This window comes from Vigna angularis, chromosome 5 (assembly GCF_016808095.1).
Source record: "Vigna angularis cultivar LongXiaoDou No.4 chromosome 5, ASM1680809v1, whole genome shotgun sequence".
NCBI classification, from domain to species: Eukaryota; Viridiplantae; Streptophyta; class Magnoliopsida; order Fabales; family Fabaceae; genus Vigna; species Vigna angularis.
Genome location: NC_068974.1, coordinates 29,699,702 through 29,717,412, shown reverse-complemented (window position 1 = coordinate 29,717,412; position 17,711 = coordinate 29,699,702). Strand labels below are relative to the sequence as shown.

Sequence of the window (17,711 nt, the reverse complement as noted above, 5' to 3'; positions counted from 1 at the left end):
AAATATCTCAACTACAATGGTTTAGTGACTCAAGCAAACAACTTCAATCAAAGCAAAGAAATCAATCATGCTTTCTCATCATGGAAAGACCAATCAAGAGATAGTGAGGCTTTGGCAAATCAAGCTTCAACTATGGTGCCCATAGGAGAAAGATTACAACACTAGTGCAAAACGAGGATTTTAACGCGACTAATATGTTTTGGTTTCCAGAAAACCGAAGCATAAGAAAATGCGGTGGCATTTTTGTAATTTCAATAAACGTATAGGCCTCGGTTCAAGGAAAACCGAGACAAAAAATCGTCTATTATTTCGGTTGCTTCATAACTGAGGCATAAAACCATGTAAATTCTAATTTTTAAAATTTTTTCGAACATTTAGAAATCGGTTAAGCAGAAAACCGAGTCAATATCCCTTGATATTACCTTAGCACACTATTCTTCTTCTTCTTCTCGCACAAAAGCGTTTTCCTCTCCCATCTCACATGTGCCTTCTTCTCGTGTCGTCTGCTCCGAGTGCGACCTCGTCCTCAAGTCCCACTCCATCGACGAGACCTCCGAGGGGCGTACCTTCGCCAACGAGTCCGGCAACAACGATCCCAACCGTGTCGGCAGTCCCTTTAACCCTCTTCTCACGGATGGCAACTTGTCTACTGTCATCGCCAAGCCCAATGGCTACGGCGGCGAGTTCTTCTCCTCCTCCCTTAAATGTTGGCAGAATCGTGGTTCGAACCCCGACAGCGCTCTCATCCATGCTTTCACGACCTTCTGAAATTGATTTTTGGGGTTATTTATTTTGTCGGTTTGTTTTGTTCTTGTGTCTTTACCCTTCAAAATCGCTCCTTTAACAAAGTTTGAGCGATGGATTGTTGGGATTGGGTTCCTGTTGGCATCTCAGAGTTGGATTGGGTTCCTTTAACAAAGGTACTTTTTTCTGTGTTATTTTTGGGGCCATAAAAAAAGGTCAATTTTTTGGTCATATTCAACGTAATTCTTAATCTCATTTTTCTGTTTCGTTTGATGCTTCAACTGGCCGCTCCTTTCTTGGTGGCTTTTGTCAAGGTTTGTGCTTTGGTAGATACCTCTTCTTTGTTCCTTAATTTTTATTACACATGTAAATTTCGAAACTTTTTTTGGTCTGTTAAAATTTTATGGCAGTGTTTTTCTTATAAATTATTTTAACATCATAGGGGTTGTATATATTGGTTTTGGAATTTGAAGTGGTGAGTGGTGAAGATGGATTCAAAAAGCGGGGTTGTAAAGACACCAAAGAGGGAATTGGAAGCAAAAGGGACTCTGAATTCAAAGATGAAGGGTTCTGGATAGCTCCCCTTGAAGGAGTGATGGTGGATGCTTGGTAGGGTTTGGTGGAAAGAGAAGAACCCTTGAAGTATAACTAGGAAGGCTATGTTGAACTTGTGCAAATGATTCAAAGGCATGGCTTGAAGCTTTAGGATTTCATGTCTTTCCATCAATGTGGTAGAAATGTCGGAGACTCTTGCAGGTATATCACACTACTCATTTTAACTTATTTCAATGTGTGTGTACTGCTCCTGTGTTTAGATTTGTTGATAACAAAGATTTCGGTAATAAATTGTTGTGAGATTGATTTTTGTTCAAGAGAGTTCGTGAAATTTGTTGTATACAACATAAAAGTTATTAACATTGTTTTGTACTTCTAATATGAAAAGGCAAATAAAAAAAGGATTGATTTTGATTTTGATTCTAATTTTGTAGCATTCCTCCGCCTCCGTGGGTATTGGAAGAAATAAGCAAGAACCATGAATTGGTTTACACATACTGATAAGAAAACCCTAAACTTTGTGCAAATAAAAAATGTTTAACTGCAAACATAAAATAATGGCAATGAAAAAGGTAAAACCAGGACACTCAATCTTGGATTTTCATGATATCTTCTTTTGGGAGTCAAAGAGAAAGGCACATAGATGTAGGTAAAGGACGCCACCGCTAGGCGAGCCTAAATCATAGGCCAATACAAAAATGTGAATGGGACCACCAGATGCATATATTAATAAAGACTAATATCTCGCTTTATTCTTTCGTAAAATATTAAAAAAACCCTTTTACCGCCTCGGTTCAATTCCAAACCAAGGGATAAGACCCCTCCCTCTACTGGCCTGGTTCACAATCGAAAAAAAAAGTGATAGACTTTTTATCTCGTCTGTATATACCTCGGTTGCAGAGCCACTGCGGATAAAAGAAAATAATCGTTGTCGTTTTCTTTTACTGTACTAGTGCAAGATAAATGCAAAAGCTTTATGAGGGATCAATAGACATGATAAAATGTTTTTTTTAATGCATGAAATCTTTTTTCACTTTTAACTCAAGCTCATTAGTGTATAAAGATGTATGTCTTTTACTCTACCATCACTGTCACACAAATCAACTTTGCCCTTCGTTTCAACCAAAATAAACACACTCACATGCAAGCTAGCATCACAAGGACTTTCAAGACTTGTATTGTGGCTAGGCTAAGAAAGAAATTTGTGTTTCTAGATATAAAGTACCTTAAGCTAGGAGATTAAGGTACTTTTTGCTTCAGTTCAAATGTAACTAATTCTCACCTCATTTTCCAACTTTCATTTACTGAACTCTTTTACTTTATCTTGTTCTTCTTTTCCAACCTTGGAGATTCTTGAGATTTCTTCAAGGAGGTTGTTTGCTTTCTCCAAGAATATTTTTGGACAACTTTTTTGGTGTGTTTTTGTTCTCAAACTTCGTGTACCAAATGAATGCAATTATTTTGTAAAAAAACAGGTTAGATTACACATATATAGAAGATATGACATTCTGATGCTTTTTAATCGATTAGGTAAAAACCTTAATCGATTAGACTTATATTTCTGTTTTAAAAATTATATCCAAAAACATGTAAATACAATGAAATCTGACATTCAACACACTTTTAATTATACATCAATCAATAAGCCTTCATGACTAAACCATGAGACGGAATTCAAACACATGCATTACAACATAGTTTCTACTCACATACACTAACATGGTGAGATTGTTGTTACAGAAAGGAATCTAATAAAGTGATAGACTAAGCCAGGTGACATATGCATAGTCTTATACGAGTGAGACAATTTTGTAGATCTAAAACCATTACCCTTTTTGGTTCAGAATATGATCAATTATCATAGGTTTTGCAAAATAAGTGGCGCACCGTGTTTTGGTTGCAAACTAAGCATAACTGCAGGAGCATGCACATAAACAGGAGAAAGCTCGAATGAGAAATTCTGCAGAAACAATGACAACACAACCTTGGCTTCCAACAAGGCAAAGTTTTGGCCAATGCAAATTCTAGGACCCCATCCAAATGGGTAAAATACAACTTGGCCTTTTGTTGCCTTTGCAACCCCTTCAGAGAATCTTTCTGGTTTGAACTCCATTGCATCATTACCCCATATATCAACATCCTGGTGAAGTAAAAAAATTGGCAAGGAAACATTTACTCCTGCAGGTAGTGACAGGTTTCCAAGTTTCATATCCTTCTGGAGTCTGCGATTGTGGAAAACAGTGGGAGGGAATAACCTCAGAACTTCATACAGAATCATGGTCATCTACGGAAGAAACATTTTGGCACATGTTAGCATGAAATTCATTTTTAATAAAGATAATAAATGAAATCGTGTGATACATACAGTTTTGAGCTGACTTAACCCATCAATGTTTGGATTTTGTTTTCCAAAAACATGAAGAACTTCCTCCCTTGCTCGATTTTGCCATTCAGGATACCTACTTAACATGATCAATGTCCAAACCAGCAAAGATGAAGTCGTGTCTTGCCCTGCTAGGTAGAATAACTTGCACTCACCAATTACTTCTTCAATAGTCATTCCAACACTCTTACGGTTTCCATTTCCCTGGATTTCCATTTGATTTGATTCTAAAAGCATGCCTAATAAATCTTTATTGTTGCATTCACCCTTCTTCATGGCTTTCTCTCGTTTTTTTATGATATTCCCAATTGAATTTTTCATTTCTTTATCAACTGCTCTCATCTTCATTTTGGTAGGTGTCGGTAAATGCCTAGAAACATGTTGAATTAATAAAGGTCAATTTCCCAGAAGTAACATTATTAGTTCTTGTATAAGTCAGGTATGCCTCATTTCTTGAATTTCAAAGATTTTTTGAAACATATATCAAATATTCCTTAGATCAAAATCTGTATGTAATTCATAATTATTTGTCATCATCACTATAGCAGTGATTTGGTGTATGGAGAGCTTAATCTCTGTCTACAATGTCTAGCTTTTAGGGTGATTCTCTAAGGTTCGAAGAACTTCATGGTGAGTTGAGTTTCAATAAAACTAAAACATGCATAATTTACTAATCACATTTTACAACGAATCAATGTGGTATTACCGCAATATTGGTGTGTTATAGTACTTTGCAGTCATGACAAGGTGCCCCTGAATTCTGAGAAACTGAAATATCTGTTTTCCTTCTGCATAGCTGCTTCCGAAAGCCGTTCTAGAAATTACATCACGAGTCAAATTCTGAATGAAAGGCGAAACATCAATCTCACATTTTCCATCTGATGACAACATTCCCTTCCACTCGCTAATCACATCATGGCAACTTTGGGAAAATGCTGGTACCATGTTCTGCAAATATTTTAAAAGAGAACAATATTTTATCTCAAAAGTCTTCATATCCAAACAACAAGGATACTGGTTAAATTCATTATAAAAGTATACATACTTTTTGTACATCTCGATTAATAATTAGGTAATGCTGTGAAAAGATTGTTTATTTATAAATTAAAGTAATAAACTTACTGTTTCGGTGGAAAGTTTTGGGACCGAGAAACTAACCTGTTGATGTGTCTGGGCTGCTCGCTCGCCTCCAAACTCCAGCTGTTGGCCGATCGGTGTTGGCGCAAGCCGATCGGTATCCTTTGGGACGGGGGTGGATGTACCTGCAAAAGGTACTCCGACGCCCAAGTTAGGCGTGTGATTTGAAGAGCCTCGGCTCTTGGTTGAATGTTTAGTGAATGTTTATCACTATTGAGTATTGGAGAATAACGTAGAGTAAATAATGCGTAAGTGGAACGTACCTGGCCTTTGGCCTTGGCTTTGTATTTATAATTTACCTCATGGATCTTAAGCTGTTGATATAAGCCCAATAAAATATAAACAGAATAAAATATAAACAGATTACCTGAATATCCGGTTGGTTGTTTGTAACCGTTCGGTTAATATTTTATACTATACCGTCCCCCCAAGTCCGAGTTAAGCGGTCGGCTTTAGCCGTGGTTAACTATAGGACTGATGAGTTTGAGGGAGGCTGCGTTGGTGTAACTGAAAGCGTTTTACCGCTCGACCTTCAATAGGAACCGAGAGGAATTTACCTCTCGGCCGTCGACATTTGTCGAGAGGGTTTTACCTCTCGACCTTCAACTTTTAACCGAGCGGGATTTACCGCTCGACCTTCAATAGGAACCGAGAGGAATTTACCTCTCGGCCTTCGACATTTGTCGAGAGGGTTTTACCTCTCGACCTTCAACTTTTAACCGAGCGGGATTTACCGCTCGACCTTCAATAGGAACCGAGAGGAATTTACCTCTCGGCCTTCGACATTTGTCGAGAGGGTTTTACCTCTCGACCTTCAACTTTTAACCGAGCGGGATTTACCGCTCGACCTTCAATAGGAACCGAGAGGAATTTACCTCTCGGCCGTCGACATTTGTCGAGAGGGTTTTACCTCTCGACCTTCAACTTTTAACCGAGCGGGATTTACCGCTCGACCTTCAATAGGAACCGAGAGGAATTTACCTCTCGGCCTTCGACATTTGTCGAGAGGGTTTTACCTCTCGACCTTCAACTTTTAACCGAGCGGGATTTACCGCTCGACCTTCAATAGGAACCGAGAGGAATTTACCTCTCGGCCTTCGACATTTGTCGAGAGGGTTTTACCTCTCGACCTTCAACTTTTAACCGAGCGGGATTTACCGCTCGACCTTCAATAGGAACCGAGAGGAATTTACCTCTCGGCCTTCGACATTTGTCGAGAGGGTTTTACCTCTCGACCTTCAACTTTTAACCGAGCGGGATTTACCGCTCGACCTTCAATAGGAACCGAGAGGAATTTACCTCTCGGCCTTCGACATTTGTCGAGAGGGTTTTACCTCTCGACCTTCAACTTTTAACCGAGCGGGATTTACCGCTCGACCTTCAATAGGAACCGAGAGGAATTTACCTCTCGGCCTTCGACATTTGTCGAGAGGGTTTTACCTCTCGACCTTCAACTTTTAACCGAGCGGGATTTACCGCTCGACCTTCAATAGGAACCGAGAGGAATTTACCTCTCGGCCTTCAACTTTCAACTTTTAACCGAGCGGGTTTTACCGCTCGACCTTCAATAGGAACCGAGAGGAATTTACCTCTCGGCCTTCGACAGGAACCGAGAGGAATTTACCTCTCGGTCTTCGACATTTCGTTGAGAGGGCTTTACCTCCTGCCCGAGAGGGATTTACCGCTCGGTCTTCGACCTAGGAGTGCTTCCTAGGGAACGGGGTTTACCGTTCGACTTTGAGAGGGTTTTACCTCTGCGTTGAGCTAGGAGTATTTCCTAGTGAACGGGATTTACCGTTCGTCGTCGAGAGGGCTTTACCTCTCGCCCGAGGGGGATTTACCGCTCGGTCTTCGACCTAGGAGTGCTTCCTAGGGAACGGGCTTTACCGTTCGACTTTGAGAGGGTTTTACCTCTCGCCCGAGGGGGATTTACCGCTCGGTCTTCGACCTAGGAGTGCTTCCTAGGGAACGGGCTTTACCGTTCGACTTTGAGAGGGTTTTACCTCTGCTTGGAGCTGAAATTCTTGATCGAAATTGGTAACCGATGGTCGAGCGTGAATTGCTCGGTTTTATTCATTGCATAACGAAAGTTTAGTAAAATAACAAAAGTCTAAATCAAGAATTTAAACGTGACATTAAATAGAGATTGGGATTCTTATTTTCAGTTTATAACTCCGCGAACCGATCGTTCACGATGGCGAGCAGGACTACGACTATAGTCTCGCCTTCGTTCGTTCTTCCGATACGCTCGTTCAGGACTTCTTCTTGCTTCCTGTATGTACTTACGGAGGTGTCCTGCCCGAACGAGACGTTCTATTTCGTTTTTGAGCGTAATGCATTCTTCTGTAGTATGTCCACGATTCTGATGAAAATGACAGCGCTTCCTTTCATCTGCGTATCTTGGAGATGGTTTCGTTTGGAGTGTGAGAAGTTCAGCGTTTAGAGCTTCTTCAAGAACTTTTGCCCTAGGTGTGTTGAGGGGTGTATAATGATTAAATTTAAATGTTCGGGAAAACTCCCCGCTTTTACCATTATTGTCGAACGGTCGTTTACCGTCCTTTCTACCTCCACTTGCCTCAGTTTCTTGTTGTCGCTTTCTTTGTGAAATTCGCATGTCCTCCATGCGGATGAATTCGGCTATCCGTTCTTGGAGCTCCTCCATTGTTTTTGGGGGTCGCGCATACAACTTCTCAGCAAAGTACCCTGGTTTTAGACAGGAAGGCAAAGTGGTGATGATAAAAGATTGACTTACCTCTTTGACTCGTCGTGCAGTTTCCATATACCTTTTCATAAAGGCCTTCAAAGTTTCTCCCTTTTCCTGCTTAGTATTTACCAATTCTGCTGGCGTTACTTCCTGATTACGATTGGAGGCGTATTGCCTTTTAAAAAGATTTTCCACAGTGGCGAAGCAATCCACTGTGTTTGGGGGAAGAGTGTTATACCACTCTAATGCTTCGTCCTTGAGTGATAAGGAGAAGGCTCTGCACATAACCGGATCACTGTCCGTGTAGAACACCATTGCATTGGTGAAAATCCTGAGATGATTGTCGGGGTCTGTCGAGCCATCGTACTTATCCAATACAGGAGGGTTCTTCTCTGGCATTGGAGCTTGCATGACGATCGCAGTGAAAGGGAGCAGACTGGAGGGCCGATCGGTTCGTAAGGGGGACGGTTCCCTTCTTCCCCGATCGTTCGGGTCAGTATGCCGAGATGGCTGCTGATTGCGACTTCCAGCGTTATCATTGTGTTGGTTGTTACCCCGATCGGCTGTGGACTCCGAGTGTTGAGTTGACCGCTCAACACGACCTCGTTCTGCTCTCAACATTGTAATTTCTTCTGCGTGTCGTCGCTGCATCTCCTGTTGTGCGTGCGTTTGTGCTTGTATGGTTCTGGCCTGTGCCTGTATTTGCGCCTGCATCTGCGCTATCAAATCTCTGGTGTGTTGCTCTTCCTCCATGCTCCTCGTGGTCACCATTTGGGTTTGCCGCTCGGCCCCACGGTGGGCGCCAAAATGTTTCGGTGGAAAGTTTTGGGACCGAGAAACTAACCTGTTGATGTGTCTGGGCTGCTCGCTCGCCTCCAAACTCCAGCTGTTGGCCGATCGGTGTTGGCGCAAGCCGATCGGTATCCTTTGGGACGGGGGTGGATGTACCTGCAAAAGGTACTCCGACGCCCAAGTTAGGCGTGTGATTTGAAGAGCCTCGGCTCTTGGTTGAATGTTTAGTGAATGTTTATCACTATTGAGTATTGGAGAATAACGTAGAGTAAATAATGCGTAAGTGGAACGTACCTGGCCTTTGGCCTTGGCTTTGTATTTATAATTTACCTCATGGATCTTAAGCTGTTGATATAAGCCCAATAAAATATAAACAGAATAAAATATAAACAGATTACCTGAATATCCGGTTGGTTGTTTGTAACCGTTCGGTTAATATTTTATACGATCGGCTTGCGCCAACACCGATCGGCCAACAGCTGGAGTTTGGAGGCGAGCGAGCAGCCCAGACACATCAACAGGTTAGTTTCTCGGTCCCAAAACTTTCCACCGAAACATTTTGGCGCCCAGGGTTGATAATCTTTCTATGTTGAGCCCACTTATCACCCTCGGAATTTATCAGACCACTGACCAAGAACTTGGCAATGCCACTTATCTTTTGTTTCTGGAAATCATGAATGTTATTGAAGACTTCTTTGATTTGATTTGGATCAGTGATGATGACCTTTGGTGTTGTGCCTTCCCAAAAAAACGAATGCTTACCTGCACATAATTCACTTATCAGCAATTGCTAAAACGGCTTTGCTTTAACAACTTAAGATCCAAAAATTTTATTTCGCGAGGAGAGGAGAATAATGGTATAACTAATAAATTTAAAGGAGGAATATCTCTGGTTTTGTTTTAGAAATTTCAAAAACTAAAATAAAAAAAATGTTGTAGCAAGAACATTGAATGATGCAGGAAGAATCACCGAAAAACATCACTTTCATGCCCAAACTCTGTAGACCTAACATTTATGTATAGCTACAAATTTTGAGGAGGTAGGAAAAGTGAACCGTATTTGGCAACAGTGTTGTTAGGCCCCAAGGACAAGCGAGGAGCAACATCGTCGGAGACAATAAAAGATTGCGATTGAGGGTTGTTTTGTGGAGCAGGGTTTTGGTTGGAGGTGAAAAGTAGGGAGTATGGGTCACCACGAAGACCTTGTGCTCTCAGAAGTTTCTCGAACCTCTTAGGCCTAAGCCACAGCGTGTACACCATCTTCACCGCCCATAACGGAATCACACCAACGATCACGCTCACCAGACACAGTATTGCTGTTGAGGAAGTAAATGAAAATAGCTCCATTATTGGAACGAAGTCAGATGGGCTATGGTACAGGGTTATCATAAACGTAGACACTTACACTACTATCTGATATGCATTTATCCTACAAATTGTCTTGTCTTTAAGTTACTCGTTTCTCTCAGTTTATTATAAAATATAGTGCCTCGTGATTTTCATGGTTGTGTGTTTTACAAAGATCTCTTTCTTATGATTATGTCTACACAGAGACTCTTTCATCCTACACCACAAATATCTCGTTACATTTTCAAAAATTATATTTTTAACCTTTTAATAATCTCATACTACACCTCTAACTTTTCCAAAACTATCATTTTTAACTTTAATAAATACTTGGTTTAATACCCAATTTTGTCCCCATTTTGATTTGGAAATCTCAATTTAGTCCCTCGTTAGAAAAGTAATTGTAATGGATCCTTACTTGTACATTTGTGAGTCAAGTTAGTCCCTTCCGTTAAATATAAGCAAACGGAGTTAATGGGACGATGATGTGGCAGTAGTTAGTGATTAGGTGTCAAAATGCAATTGTCTGCGTGGCAGCTCCCTCTCAGATCAGAAACCAGGTTTCTTCCTTCTTCTAGATTCACAACAGCGTCTCTACTTCAAACAAAAAAGCCAAGAAAGTTGCCCTTACCTGTGCCGTTCCCGCGCCCTCGAGGCCTTCCATCTCGATCCCTCCTAGTGGGGCATCAACATCCAACCCCACTCTGGTTCTCTGGCCAACTTCGCCGCCTACACTGCACTACTCCAGCCCCACGACCGCATCATGGGTTTGGATCTCCCCTCCGGCGGCCACCTCACCCACGGCTACTACACTTTCGGTGGGAAGAAGATCTGTCTAGGTTGAAAGTTGAAAGAGAAGGTTGAGAAATTTTCTAGGTTTGGATTTAGGGGAAGCTGAAAGAGAAGGTTCCCAAATTGGGAAGTGAATCAAAGACAAAATTTGGCTGCCCCATCTTCCCACGACAAATTCAGTGAACGTCATGTAAGCGAGGCCGAACGGAGGCAGAGGCGAAAAGGGAGTGGGTGGTGGCTGCAGTGTGATGAAAGTGGGGCGAACGGAGTAACAGACAATATAATTTTTCACAATTTAAAAATGACAATATCCAGCTCAACCTTTGACAACTTAACATGTCAACGTATACAATATAAAAATAATATAAAAATGACACGTTACCACTGCATTATGCCAGATAATCACTCTCTTAACTCCGTTTGGTTATATTTAGCGGAAGGGACTAATTTGACTCAAAAATTTAAAAGTAAGAACCTATTTCAAACACTTTTGTAACAAGGGATTAAATTGAGATTTGCCAACGAAACTGGGACAAAATTGGGTATTAAACCTAAATACTTTTTCATTTCTTTCTCTTTCTTATTAAAAACAATCTTCACCACTTTAATAATAATTTAATTTAATTTAAAATTTAAGTACTATTAATATAATTTTATATTTTAATAATTATTAAAATATGATTTATATTATAATAATAATATTAAAAACAGAAAATAAAATAATAAAAATATTATTAATAAAAATAATAATAATAATAAATTTGATTTAATATATTCAAATATACAAAATTATATTAAATAAATTAAATAATTATTAAATTTAAAAAAAAAAACTAATTTTAAAAACTTGTTTAAAATCCGTAAATTAAGTTAACTTTGCTTTTTATTTAAAATTTAATAAATATTGAATTTAAATAAAAATTATAATACTATTTACTATATTTATATTTTAATAATTATTAAAATATGATTTATATTTTTATAATAGTTTTATTAAAAAAATTAAAATAAGAATAATAATAATGAAAATAAAAATAATATTTAAAATCACATTAAATACATTTAAATATATTAAATAAATTAAAATATTAAATTAAAATTAATAATTATTAAAGTTTAAACAAAAACCAAATTTTGAAAAGTTTGTTGATCGGATATAGACATCCGATAAGTTATGGTACGGATATCTATATCCGATGGATAATTGTTTTTAAAATTTTATTTTTTATTTAAATTTTAATAATTATTTAATTTAATTTAATGTTTTAATATAATTAAATAATATTTAAATTTTAAATTTAATTATTATTAAGATGGTGCAAATTGTTTTTAATAAGAAAAAAAAATGAAAAGATATTTATTAAAGTTCAAAATTAAATTTTTAAAAAAGTTAGAGGTGCAATATAAGGATAAGGATGAAATGTTAGAAGGTTAAAAATGAAATTTTCAGAGGTGCAGAAAAAGATGTTGGAAGTGTAGGATGAAACACTCCTACATGTATAAACTTTACCCAAAAGCTAACTCTAATCCATGTCGGAACAATTGGTATCGTTACAAAGTCGCACAGCGAAATAAAATACGAAAGCGAAAAGCGTGTTTGGTCAAACTTGTTTTAAGATGGTCAGTTTTAGAAAATAATTTTCTTAGAGAAAATTTATCAAACAGTTGATATGCACAAAATGTAAAGAGTATAGAGAGCAAGAAAATTCAACACAGAATTTTTATTCTGGTTTGATTCAAAAGAATCTACGTACAGTTGTTAATCACTATGAAAAGTGATTAACGTTTTCACTAAAAAACAGTTTCACAGATTTACAATATAGTAAATGAACAGTAAGATAAAACATTCCTTCGACGAACGAACCGAAAGTATGCTTCCTTCGACCAACGAACCGGAAACAATCAATCTGCACTTTCCTTCGACCAACGAACTGGAACAGTGCAGAAATAGTCTTCCTTCGACCAACGAACTGGAAGAACAACAGCTTTACCAACCCGAAGAGAACCGCTTCGACCTTAGATCCACAAAGCGCGAGCTTCTCCTATTCACGAGACCAGGTAATGCAATGAACTAGCTTTTTGGAACTTCCTCAGACAAACTGTATTCTCAAAAAGCTCAGTGTTCTTTCTAAAAGTTTTGGAACAACCTTATATAGCGAACTGGTCTGAGTTTGCAGAGATAGATTATAACTGCCACAGATAATCGATTATTGTTAGTGATAATCGATTATTTGAGTCCGTTACTGGGTTTTTCAAAAGGTGATAATCGATTATCTTGAGGAACAATCGATTATTCTAGAGACTTTGACAGTTCTCAAGAGGACCAATTGATAATCGATTATTTGCAGGAATAATCGATTATTCCAGAGCGAAATGCTTTTTCAAGAGTGCTCAGGATAATCGATTACAGTTTCTCATAATCGATTAAATGAGTAACTTAACTATAGGTACGAGATTTTCTAAGTTTTACATATTCAAAGATTTTCCTAATACATTTATATTCTAAAAAGTGATTTTACAACAATTATAACAGCTTCTTCAAGTTTATCTTCTTGCAACATCATCAAAATCATTTATCTTCAATTTACCAATGCTTCCTCATTGGTAACAACAGTCTATATATCAATTTGTCATAATATGATTCCTATAGACCAGAGCAAAAGCAACATTTCATCTTCATGGCCTAGATTCTGATATGACATTGAATACACTTATTTTCAACTCATTCGTATTCTGTCAGGTGAATTTAAAAGCATTGGACTATTTCAATGTCTGTCTGTCTTTACTCTGATATGGTCCTGAAGTTGAATGTCAGAAGTTATATTAATTGAAAATTCTGACTGGCTTTAGAGACTTCTTTTTGTAGTTACTGATTTCTATTTCTGTTTCCATTTCTTTTTCTTGTTAAATTTAGAGGACCAAATTTAAACTATGTACCATCTTTCAATGCTTGTTATTTGGATATAATTTCATGTTCAGACTTTGCTTTTTCCTTTTTCACCTTTGTAGTTTATACATAATAGAAGTATGTTTTCCTATTGTCAATCATAAAATATTCACAATGTTTTTTCAAAACCAATGTCCTGACTTCTTTCTTTAGTCAATTATATTTCTAAATCTTCAATTGAGTGTACGAGGAGTGAAATTCATTAATAGAATGTTCTGACCGTAATATTCATTTAATTTATGTTTTCCTTTACATTGTATTTTTATCATGAAATGAAACTTTCTAACATTAATATATTAACAATTAGAAATTGTTTTCTCATTGATATATATTCGTTACGATATTTTCTCACTAATATAGATATTTTATGATATTTTTCTCATTTGAATAAAATTATTTTACTTAGGAGTGGAACATATATTGATCGCTTTGTCTTAATAAAGCTAATGCATACCATTAATATATTAACAACTAACTATTATTTTGTATTTTAGGTATATGAACAAAGAAATATACCAAATGAGAAAGTGTACCAAATGATGAAGGTAATAAAGACAATGAAGAACAATAAAGTTGATTATTATAATTTAGAAAATGTTTATTGGAATTTTTAAAATTGAACATGTTATTTTTTAAGTTGAACAGTTAAATGTATTTCTAACATTTATTCTTTATTTTATATAATAAGATTTAATTTTGGTTTCAGATTGTGGTTTATTATTAATCACTTTTTATGATCATTAAATTCATTTGAATAATTAAAAAAATTAAATTATTTACATTACCGGCGATTTTGGGAACCCTCACAAGTACCGGCGGTTCTGAATCTCAGAAATTACTGGCGGTTTTTATAAAACCCCCGCTAGTAACGGGGGTTACACAAAAAACCGTTGAAAAATATTTGTGATGGTGCTTTTCCAAGTGGTTTTTCCAACTGGGAGAAAGGTATTTACCAGGGGTTAAAACCACTAGAAATGTAAAAAAAAAAAAAACGCTGGTAAAATACCAGATTTTTGTAGTGAATTAAGCTTAATCATATATATTTATAATAAATATATAATTTGCATATATAGTCTTCCATGATAAAATTTGATTTGAAATTTTCCTATACAATACAAAATGTATATTGTACAATATCAAATATATCGATCGGAGTTAATGGTCATTCATGGACAATTATCAGGTATTAATAGCTCATATTACCTAACACTTTACAAATACACGGTATTTAGAGCTGGGTTCAACCTTCTCAGGTTCTACCGACTCTTAATTTTAAATTATAAATTATAAATTATAAAATAGTATGCACAGGATGGTTCAGAAATGCGTTCAACCTTGTCAAGTTCTACTGACTATTAATTTAAAATTATAAATTATTAAATATTATGCAAGGATGGTTCAGAAATGTGTTCAACTTTCTCAACTCTTAATTTTAAATTATAAATAAATAAAATAGTATGCACAGGATGATTCAGAAATGCGTTCAACCTTCTCAGGTTCTACCGACTCCTAATTTAAAATTATAAATTATAAAATATTAAGCAAAGGATGGTTCAGAACTCCATTAAACCTGAGTCTTAGTTTTAAATTATAAATTATAAAACATTATGTGCAGGAAGGTTCAAACCTCAACTTGGTCACATTCTACCAACTCTTAATTTTAAGTTATAAAATATTTTGCATAGGAAGGTTCAGACCTCAACTTGGTCAGGTTCTACCAACTCTTAATTTTAAGTTATAAAATATTTTGCATAGGATGGTTCAGAGTTGCGTTCAACCTTGTCAAGTTCTACCGACTCTTAAATTTAAATTATAAAATATTATGCAAAGGATGGTTCAGAGATGCGTTCGACCTTGTGAGGTTCTACCAACTCTTAATTATAAATTATAAATTATAGGGTTCGACCTTGTGAGGTTCTACCAACTCTTAATTTTAAATTATAAATTATAAAATATTATGCACAGGATGGTTCAGAAATGCGTTCAACCTTGTTTGCTAGGTTCTAGCGACTCTTAATTTTAAATTATAAATTATAAAATATTATGCATAGGATGATTCAAAGTTGTGTTCAACCTTGTTAGGTTCTTCCGACTCCTAATTTTAAATTATAAATTATAAAATATTATGCACAGGATTGGTTCAAAAATGCGTTTAACCTTGTCCGGTTCAACCGACTCTTAATTTTAAATTATAAATTATAAAATTATGCAAAGGATGGTTCAGAAATGCGTTCAACCTTGTTAGGTTCTACCGCCTCTTAATTTTAGATTATAAATTATAAAATATTATGCATAGGATGGTTAAGAAATGCGTTCAACCTTGTTAGGTTCTACCAACTCTTAATTTTAAATTTTAAATTATAAAATATCATGCACGTTCAGAAATGCGTTCAACCTTGCCAGGATCTACCGACTCTTAATTTAAAATTAAAAATTGTAAAATATTATGCAGAGGATGGTTAAGAAATGCGTTCAACCTTGTTAGGTTCTACCGACTCTTAATTTTAAATTATAAATTATGACATATTATGCATAGGATGATTCAGAGCTTCTTTCAACCAGGTTTTACGCACTCCTAGTTTTAAATTATAAATTATAAAACATTATGCACAGGATGGTTTAAAAATGCGTTCAACCTCGTCAGGTTCTACCTACTCTTAATTTTAAATTATAAATTACAAAATATTATGCATAGGATGATTCAGAGCTGCGTTCAACATGGTCAGGTTCTATACCCCTCCTTATTTTAAATTATAAATTATAAAATATTATGCGCAAGATGGTTCAGAAATGCGTTCAACCTTGTGAGGTTGAACCCGACTCTTAATTTTAAATTATAAATTATAAAATATTGTGCACAAGAGGTTCAGAAATGTGTTCATACTTGTTAGGTTCTGCCAACTCTTAATTATAAATTATAAATTTTAATATTATGCACAGGATGATTCAGAGCTGCGTTCGTCAGCATCTACCACCTCTTAATTTTAAATTATACTTGTTAGGTTCTGCCGACTCTTAATTTTAACATATTATGCACACGATGGTTCAAAAATGCGTTTAACCTTGTCAGGTAAAACCGACTCTTAATTTTAAATATTAAATTATAAAGTTATGGACAGCATGGTTCAGAAGTTCAACCTTGTTAGGTTCTACCAACTCTGAATTTTAAATTATAAAATATTATGCACATAATGGTTCATAGCTGCCTTCATCCTTGTCAGGTTTTGTCGACTCTTAATTTTAAATTATAAATTATAAAATATCGTTCAACTCTGTCAGCTTCTACTCACTCTTAATTTTAAATTATAAAATATAAAATTATGCACGGGATGGTTCAGAAATGTGTTCAACCTTGTCAGATTCTACGCACTCTTAATTTTATATTATAAATTATAAAATATCATGCACAGGATGGTTGAGAAATGCTTTCAACCTTGTTAGGTTCTTCCGACTTTTAATTTTAAATTATAAATTATCAAAAATAGTTTACAGAGCATGGTTCATAAATACGTACAACCTTGTTAGGTTCTACAGGCTCTTAATTTTAAATTATAAATTATAAAATATTATGCATAGGATGATTCGGAGCTGCGTTCAACATGGTCAGGTTCTACCACCTCCTTCTTTTAAAGTATGAATTATAAAATATTATGCACAAGATGGTTCAGAAATGTGTTCAACATTGTCGGGTTCAACCCGACTCTTAATTTTAAATTATAAATTATAAAATATTGTGCACAAGAGGTTCAGAAATGCGTTCAACCGTTGTTAGGTTCTGCCGACTCTTAATTTTAAATTTTAAATTATAAAATATTATGCATAGAATGATTCAGAGTTGCGTTTAACCTTGTCATGTTCTACCGACTCTTAATTTTAAATTATAAATTATAAGATATTATGCATAGGATGGTTGAGAAATTTTAAATTATAAGTTAGAAAATATTATGCATAGGATGATTCAGAGCTGCGTTCAACCTCGTCACCGTCTACCACCTCTTAATTTTAAATTATAAATTATAAAATATTATGCACAGGATGGTTCAGAAATGTGCTCAACCTTGTCAGGTTCTACCGACTCTTATTTTTAAATTATAAATAATAAAGTATTATGCACAGGATGGTTCAAAAATGCGTTCAACCTTGTCACGTTCTACCGACTCTTAATATTAAATTATAAAATATTATGTGCTAGAAGGTTCAGACCTCAACTTGGTCAAGTTCTACCAACTCTTAATTTTAAATTATAAAATATCATCTACAGGATGGTTTAGAAATACGTTCTAGCGACTCTTAATTTAAAATTATAAATT

The 17,711-nt window shown here is 35.9% G+C and overlaps 1 protein-coding gene across 1 annotated transcript; it reads right to left on the bottom strand.

Moving 5' to 3' along the window:
* Positions 1-2,883: 2,883 nt before the first annotated feature.
* LOC108322027 (11-oxo-beta-amyrin 30-oxidase) lies at positions 2,884-9,718 on the bottom strand. The gene is given in 5 exon segments (XM_052877397.1): positions 2,884-3,583; positions 3,665-4,052; positions 4,389-4,630; positions 8,827-9,077; positions 9,371-9,718. Coding segments are annotated over 5 exon segments (1,641 nt in total). The 5' UTR covers positions 9,705-9,718; the 3' UTR covers positions 2,884-3,157.
* Positions 9,719-17,711: the final 7,993 nt, after the last annotated feature.